At 38.4% G+C, this 9,070-nt stretch overlaps 1 protein-coding gene across 1 annotated transcript; it reads left to right on the top strand.

The window, feature by feature from the left end:
* The first annotated feature begins 6,153 nt into the window (after positions 1-6,153).
* Positions 6,154-7,918, top strand: LOC141631693 (uncharacterized). Its single transcript, XM_074444331.1, has 6 exons — positions 6,154-6,475; positions 6,596-6,630; positions 6,754-6,889; positions 6,980-7,090; positions 7,427-7,719; positions 7,889-7,918. Exons 1-6 carry the CDS (start codon positions 6,154-6,156, stop codon positions 7,916-7,918), a joined length of 927 nt encoding a protein of 308 aa, XP_074300432.1.
* Positions 7,919-9,070: the final 1,152 nt, after the last annotated feature.

Genomic DNA, 9,070 nt, shown 5'->3' with positions numbered 1-9,070 from the left:
TGAGCAGGCCCGACTGCCTCTCCCTCTCTTTTGCCCTACTTTAACTCCTTATAAATACCCACCCTTCACCATACATTCATTCCTCTAAGTTCTCCCCACATCCTACCATCACTCACAAGCTTTAAACCTCAGAAACAAACCCTAATTGCCTCTCAAAAACCCTCCACAAAACCGACATACAAACTAAAACTGTTTGTGTGTCCTCCACGAAAAACAATTCGTTCCTCCCTCAAACCTCCATCAAAACTCGATTTTCTTGTTCCTAATTAACCACATAACATCCATCTACACATTAGACAAAGATTTACGAGCCAAATTGCCCTTGAGAGTACACGAAATCCCTCGAAAAACAGAGTGTTATACACTCTGTTTTTGTGATTTGTTCTGTCTGTCCAGTTTGTCTGTGCTCGTTTTTCGTGCCCAATAACTCAAAACGAGCAGGGGTTGCTTTAATATCTCTGTTCTCCTCTCTTTCTAGTTTTCAAAACATCTTTTAAATCGAATTTTCATCGTGAAACGAGGGAGAAATCGCTGTTTGAAAGTTGCTGTCCAGATTTGCCAAAAACGCGTGTTTGCTTTGTTTCTTCGTCGACGACGGCCTCTCGAGATAAAATCTACCATCGATTACGACCCAAGACGGTGTCAACGATACATGTAGGTTGAGGTGCATCAAATCCTCCTCTTTCTCCTTTTTTATTTCGTTTTTATGTTTGTTTTTCTTATAGTTTGTTTTGTTTGTTTATCGCTTTTTATTTATCGTTTAAATTAACTATGAAACTAGTTTAGTCCGAGTATGAGTTAAAGTACCACCATGAACACCGCGTTGACTTGAGATGGGAAAGAAACCGCTACATCAGTCGGTCGTACACCCCCGTCTCATTTACATATCCTCGTGTTCAAGGTAGGGCATAAATAAACGAATTTCTAACTTCGCTCCTCGTTTTTGACCCTTCGTTTGTCTCGGCCAATTCGACCCACCTTAGGACCCGTTGCATGTTAGTATGACTTCTGATTGTTAACATATAACTTATTTAGATGACATTAGATCAATTTAATAACCTAATTAGACATGTTAGGTGGCTTCGACATAAGCTTTAAAATCAACTAACAATTCCAGTAACTTAATTGAATTCATCTTCCCTTTCACTAATTTTCTCGCTAGCATGGAAGTGCGTGCTTAACACCTTTCCATTTGAACTCGTTGACGATTTAGAATTGTACCTAACCTAGTTCGTATTTATTTAATTCAATTTGTAATTAATTAACCTTTAATTTGTTTTATTTATTTCTAATTTTTTAAAAGTCATTTTAATTATCTTTTATGGTTCAAAATCTGTAAATTTAATTTAATGAATTTTTTCGTAATTTATTTTACTGATTTCGTAATTAAAACATAATTAACTTTGCTTTTCTACAAAAACCGTGCCTTGCACGGGTCTGCCTGACTTCTGATCCGTGCACTGCACGGGTCTGCCAGTTTTAGTTTCTTTTCTTCTTTTGTTTCTTTAATTGTTTACTAATCCTATTTTAATAAATATGGATTGGTGAATAATTTTAATAAGTTGGGTTCAATTTAATTAATAAGTTATACCTAATTTATTTCAAGCCTTTGTACTTATTTATTTTAATTTAATTAGTTTAATTCTAATCTAATTTGTTTATTAACTAATAATTCGACTAACATCTTTAATTAGTCTAACTTAGCTTTAGCTTTTTTGTTTACATTTGTTTCGTTTATTAAGACTTAATAGTTTAAGTTGTATTTTGTTAGTTTGTATTGTAATCTGAGTCAAAGTAGTTACGATAGTTGTTGTAATTAGATTGAGTTGTAATTTATTTCTCGTTGTGTCGGCATGAAATGCCCGGGTTGTAATAGGATAGATCCCAATGGCTCCCCATTCCTCCTAAGCCGTGTTTGCGCATCTTTTATTTCAAATCAACCAACATGCTAAAACAACTTTGACAAAGTTAGTATTCATGCATTAAACGACATAGAAATTGTTGTCACATGTTAGGGTTTTAAAACGATGTTTGCATATCATATATCGTAGTAGCTATGACCTTGTTTGAAATCCGACACTTGACTTAGTAGAGGCCGTTATCGACGGGCGGGGTTAGGTGTCCTTATGGGCTTCCTAACACGTACCCTCACCCCTTACTCAAGATCTATGGTTTGTGGATCCGTCTAAATACCATTGGATTACGAGAGTCATTCAAATCGAGTGATATAGGGTACAAGTCTTTATCTTTAATCACTCGTAGTCGATTGGCTTTATGCTTTTCGATGAAAGGTGTAAAGTTGACTTGAACGATTCCAAGTTCCCAAAAAAACTTGGTGGCGACTCTAATTTGTCTTAATTCGATTCGAAAGAACCTCGAGTCGATTATGCCTAGTGTGGATCCCGCGGACGCAGTTCCCGAGGGCCTTGTCCACATACTCATTACATCATAAGATCTGGCAACTTACGCATCAGAACCAACACATACGTAAAACAATGTATAAAGAAGCAAAAGAACACCTTTTTATTAAACATGATATGCGACGAAGTCAAAAGATAAGCATATGACCCAAAACAGGGGTCACTAGATCAAGTACAGCCTACTTGATCGAGTAGGTGAAGGTCAGAAGCACGTATAACAAATTATCAGGGCTACTCGATCGAGTAAGGGGTACTCGATCGAGTACCCTACACATTTCTCAGCACTGTCCAATTTTCGTAAAACAGTCATATTTCACTCATTTCTTGGCCATTTTGGGCGTGTGACCTATCCTTAGAATCGTAAAAGAATAAGCTATCACCTCCAATTGAAATCACATCAAAATCATATATAATTCTCAAGTTATAAAAGTTTAAATACAACCCCTCTATAATCGGACAACATAACTACTTGATTTTTACTTCCAAACAACTTAAACAACAAGGTAAAGAAAAACAACTCAATACTCATAAAACCACTATCCCTAACCACATGTTACTATCTACAAAAGCCAAACAACAACATCCATCATGCACATATATTATTAAACTTATCAATCATGGACTACCCGCATGCTTTAACTTTATAACTTTTCGTAAAACAAATCATACTTGTACATTACAACTCCTATTCCCATGTTACTAATACAACAATATTACAACTCCACTTCGTCACCTAAACATATTCTTAATCACGAAATTCATATTCTCATGCAATTGCCTCTCCATCTTTTCCAATCAATTCATCCATTTCAACCACATTCTTCATCCAATATGTGCATATGAAACAACAGTAAACACGTATATAACTTTATTATATAACATTACGCAAACAAAATCATGTATAATCATATCACATCCCCTAATCTCATGTTACTAAGATTGCCACATTATAAATCAGTTTCACCATACAACATGATCATCCACAACATATTACTATATACATCTTCTTCACCTTTTTCCACCATATTCACCAATCCACCACAATCATTCATCCAACATTGCTATACAATATATCATCAAACATAAGCAATAGAACATTAGTAAACACATAGAGATCCCATGACACCCAGTAGTGACCGGTTCAAAGTTATAGGGCGAGATCGCTACTTTAGCACGTCTCCCAAGCCTTTGCATTAGCTCCTATCAACTCCTACCCGGGTTCATTTTATTTTGAGTCTCTAGATTCATTGAGTTCATTAGTTACAGGTTCCAAAATCGTTGCCCTAATACCACTTTGTAACACCCCCATACACCATGTGCCTTACCAGGACCACCTAATGCATGAGAATGCTACCATCTCGGTTACCCGAGGCATAGTAATCAAAAGTGACCATCAAGAAACGCACTTTAAGTAAATTAATTTAAAGTGATTACATCAAAACCAAACTATAAAGTACAATATAACTTGTTGGGTCCAGAATTACCCTGCCTTGTCAGACATGAGTTAGGAAATGCCCAAAGCCAAGCCTGAACCAAAGTTATCTCATATAGAATAATTGGGACGCCTGATCAGGCATCAACCAGGAGGGAAAGACAGGACAATAGGCTTGGCCTGAAAAGATACCACGTCAGGCATAAATACAGCATAATTAGAGCAAGATAGGCAACAATAGAAGCACGGTCTGGATATAGAAAAACAGTTCCTATAAACAAGGAAGACCCATTCAGCATTCAACACAAAAACATAGAAGAGTCTACCAAGCAAGGCTAACGGCTGTAATGTAGCAGAAGTCAAGTAACCATCTCCGGGTAAATAGGGCACGAGTCCTATTTACCAGGAAACCCTTCAACTAACCTGAAGGAGCCGTTGCAAAGCTATTATAAACAGAAGAGAAGAAGAAAAGAAGAGGACACTTGCTTACACAACTACTTACTCTCACTTTATTCTCATACTTGTATTCGACTAAAGATCTTAGCAATACTACTAAGCAGCCTTGCTATATACTTCGCATGACATATAAATTCCCTGTCAGGATATCTAAATTTATAGTGATAATCCCTCCTGGCTTGGATGGTGCCCGTGGTTTTTTCCCTTATTCCGAGGGTTTTTTCCACGTATAAATCTCTGTATCATACTTTTTCATTTATTCCTTTATTTATTCAATTATACTAGTCAGGCTATTCAATTTGAGTTAGATCGCCCTACAAAATCTTCCTTGGCAGGACAATGCCTTTGTAAGAATTCCTGCTAAAACAATTGGCGCCCACCGTGGGGCATCTAGGTAAAAAATAATCAAAACCTAAATCCAAACAACACAAAAACAACAGCAATAATGATGGCCATGCTCTAGGAAATCCAGAAACTCCATGAGAAATTTGAGAAGATCCCTGGAGTACCCACACCCATTGAGGAAGCAAACCCAGAAAGTTATGCTGACTCACCTTTCGTGATGAGATAGCAAAGATAGATCTACCAAAAAAGTTTGTGGTACCATCAATGAGAATCTATGATGGAACCACAAACCCACAAAATTATGTAGCCTACTATAAACAAAGAATGTTGGCAACCTCCATACCTAGTGAACTACGACAAGTTTGCATGTGCAAGGGATTTGGAACAACCCTGAATGGACCTGCCCTACAATGGTACATAAATCTACCAAATTGAAGCATCAAATCCTTTGCTGACTTGATAAACTCCTTCAACCACCAACTCGCCAACAGTAGGGAACTTGAAAAGAGATCCAGTGATCTGTATAGGATCAAGCAAAAGCCTGGCGAATCAATCAGAACATTCATGACTAGATTTAACAAAGAGAAAGTATCAATTACCAGATGTGATGTTAGAACAGCTGTGGAAGCTTTCAGGCAAGGGCTACCACTGGACAGTGATTTCTATGATGAAATGAGTATGAAGCCTTGGCAGACCTTTGAAGATGTCCAGGCATTGGCCCTTTGCTACATCCGGCTAGAAGAGGATAAAGGTTTCAAAGCAGATACCACTGACAACAACCCAGGATATGACAGGTCCAACAGGAAAAGTTCCAATCACAGAGGAAGCAGTTCCAGGCCATCACCTTATACCAGGACTGACAAATGAAAAGTCAATTATGCACACGAACAACGAGGTAACTCCTATACTTATCCCCCTATTCAAGAATATAACTTCTCTGTTGACACTGCAGGATTGATCAAAAGGCTTGACAATATGGGAGACATTTTCAAGTGGCCAAAGAAGATAGACAACCCTAACTCAAGGAAAGCCACAACGAGATGATGTGAGTTACACATTGACATAGGACACACAATAGAGGAATATGTGGGACTACGCAGGTAAGTGGCTTACCTGTTAAAGAAAGGCTACCTAAAAGATCTAATGCCATCAAAGAGCAAGGAAGACAATGGAACAAGAAAGGACCAGGCGAGACCACAACGTGACCTGCCTCCAGCACCACCCATCTATGAGGTCGAGTTCATCAATGGAGGATCTGAAATCTGCGGCCTGACCAGCTCTGCTGCAAAGAAAATAACCAAGGAGTCAAAAATGAAATCTCCTTTTAAACCCAAAAATTTACCTTAAATTACTTTTGATGATACTGACATGTTGGGAATCCCTGATGTACATCATGACGGCTGGGTCATTACCATGCAAATAGGAACTGCACGTGTCCTCATAATTTTAGTAGATGGGGGAAACTCAATTAACCTGATCATGCTTGACGTTCTGAAAGCAATGAAGATTGATGAAAGCCAGATCCTAAAGAAATCAAATGTCTTGGTAGGATACAGTGGTGAAACAAAGAACACTCTGGGAGAAATCTACCTGCCACCATACGTGGAAGGTGTCTCCTCATGTGAGAGATTTGGAGTCTTGGATTGCCTGTCATCTTACAACGCCATCCTAGGTAGGCCTTGGATCCATAATGTCCGAGCTATCCCTTCAACTTATCACCAATGCGTCAAGATACCAACAGAATGGGGAATAGCAACTATTAAAGGTGAACAAAAGTCTGCTCAGGAATGTTATACTGAATCATTAAAACCCTCCAAGGCAGGTAAGTCTCTCGCCTAGTAATTACAGTACCCTATCAGGAGTACTTATGTGGCAGAAACAAAAATGGAGACAGATCAGGTAATTTTAGACCCTGAGTATCCTGACAGGCATGTACTGGTAGGATCTGATGTCCCTGACAATATCAAACCAGAACTAGTAAGTTTTCTCAAAAATAATTTTTCATGCTTTGCCTGGTCCCACTTTGATATGACTAGTATAGACACCAATATTATTACCCATAAAATCAATATTAACAAATAATTTAACCCTGTGCAACAGAAAAAGAGGAAGTGTGCCCCTGAACGCAACTCTATCATTAATGAAGAAGTGGACAAACTCCTAGATGTGGGAATGATCATAGAAGTCATATACCCTGAATGGCTAGAAAATGTGGTTGTAGTACAAAAGAAAAATGGCAAGTGGAGAGTTTGTGTAGACTACACAGACCTAAACAAAGCCTGCCCAAAAGATCCATTCCTACTTCCTCATATAGATGCCATGGTAGATGCAACAGCAGGACATGAGCTCTTAACGTTTATGGATGTTTCAAGTGGATTCAACCAAATCAAGATGCATCCAGCTGACCAGGAGAACACTGCATTCATCACGGAAAGGGGTATATATTGTTACACAACAATGCCCTTTGGCATGAAGAATGCAGGGGCAACCTACCAACGCCTGGTCAACATGATGCTCAAAGATCAAATAGGTGATACAATGGAGGTCTACATTGATGATATGGTGGTTAAATGAAAAAAGGTTGAAGATCACGTAAAAGATTTAGAAGTAGCCTTCAAGATCCTGGAAGAATTCAATATGCAGCTCAACCTTTCCAAATGCCACTTTGGAGTCTCTTCAGGCAAATTTCTTGGATACATGGTGATAAAAAGAGGGATTGAAGCAAGCCCAGAATAGATCAAAGCCATCCTGGAATTGGAATCTCCCAAATCAGTCAATGATATACAAAGGTTAACAGGAAGAGTTGCAGCCCTGAATAGATTCATATCCAGATCATCAGAAAGTTGCAGATCCTTATATGACCTCCTCGGGAAGAACAAATCATTCAAATGGCTGCTTGAACACGAAGCGGCCTTCCAGGATTTAAAAACTTACCTAACTACTCCTCCACTACTGGCTAAGCCTAACAAAGGAGAACCCCTGACGGTTTACTTATCTGTCACTGAAACAGCAGTAAGTGGAGTCCTAACCAAAGAGGTTCAAGGCCAACAACACCCTGTCTACAACGTAAGTAAAAGTCTCCTGGACGCAGAAACAAGGTATGGACTTCTTCAAAAATATGTACTTGCTTTAATTATATCTTGTACTGAACTTAGACCTTACTTTGAGAGTCACCCAATAATTATCAGGACCAACCTGTCTTTCAAATCTGTCCTGATAAAACCTGAGCTTTCAGGCAGAATGGCAAAATGGTCAGTACAACTAAGTACTTACGACATAACCTTTCAACCTAGGACATCAATTAAATCTCAGGCATTAGCAGACTTTGTGGCTGAATTTAGTCCCAACCTAGAACCATCTAGACACCCATAAATCAGGCCAGGAATGGATCTTACAAGTAGATGGAGCAACAAACATGAGAGGAACTGGCCTAGGATTAGTACTAAAATCACCACAGGGAGACCTTATTACTTAGGCTATCAGTTTTGAATTCAAAGCAACAAACAATGAAGCTGAATATGAAGCCCTGATAGCTGGACTCAAGGTATGTATAGAACTTGGTGTGAAAAATCTCAAGGTAAAAACTGACTCCCTTTTAATTTCCAATCAAGTCAAAGGAACATATGCTGCAAAGGATTCCAAAATGATTCTTTATCTAGACTACGTCAAAATCCTTTGCAAAAAGTTTCGTTCATTTGACATTGATCAAATACCAAGAGACTTGAATACTCAGGCTGATGCCCTAGCCAGCCTGGGATCAAATTTCAGCTCGCTGTATTTGATAAAATACCTATTGTTCACCTGCTAGAACCAACCATTGAAAAGCCTGACCAAACTTGTCCCATCAATGAGGATACAAACTCTTGGACCAAACCATACTATGATTGGTTCTTACAAGGAACACTACCTAAAGATAGGAATGAAGCAAGGGCTGTTAGGATCAAAGCTTCCACCTATACTATTATAAATAATATGTTTTTCAAAAATTCTCAGGCTGTGATACCGTCGTTTAGTATCAAAAATAAAATTTATAACCTAAATACTACTAACAGAAGCTAGTGGCAGTCAGGGTCGAACCACAGAGAGGCGATGCAATTAAAAGTTGTCTAATCTCAATCTAAAGTAACAATTGTGGGGGGGGGGGGGGGTTTGATTTGAATAGTTCTATAACTAAAGGCAATCAAATTAAAACTAAACTAAAATAAATAAATGAGTGATAAAAGAAACTTGATGAAATCAAATATTAAAAGGATGCTAAGATGGTCGGTTCACTGTAGTTTCGCCGGCAGTATCCTAAGTAAGTCTGAATTAATCACGTAAGACGGGAAAATAAGAAGTCCTCTCGGTCCATTCTTAACAGGTAGCATCTCTCGATCTAGCTACGGGATCCTAATATCACTAGTACTGACTCTCGCCC

The sequence above is a fragment of the Silene latifolia genome, chromosome Y, assembly GCF_048544455.1.
Source record: "Silene latifolia isolate original U9 population chromosome Y, ASM4854445v1, whole genome shotgun sequence".
NCBI classification, from domain to species: domain Eukaryota; kingdom Viridiplantae; phylum Streptophyta; class Magnoliopsida; order Caryophyllales; family Caryophyllaceae; genus Silene; species Silene latifolia.
Note: the sequence above shows the minus strand (reverse complement) of the source record. Positions and strands in the feature narration are given on the sequence as shown.

Bases quoted from the DNA above. Each gene is read 5' to 3' on its own strand.
- LOC141631693 (XM_074444331.1), top strand. From the start codon at position 6,154: ATGAAGATTGATGAAAGCCAGATCCTAAAGAAATCAAATGTCTTGGTA. The intron at 6,476-6,595 runs GTAAGTCTCTCG...ATGTACTGGTAG, and splicing joins ATTAAAACCCTCCAAGGCAG to GATCTGATGTCCCTGACAAT. The intron at 6,890-6,979 runs GCAAGTGGAGAG...ATGCCATGGTAG, and splicing joins TGTAGTACAAAAGAAAAATG to ATGCAACAGCAGGACATGAG.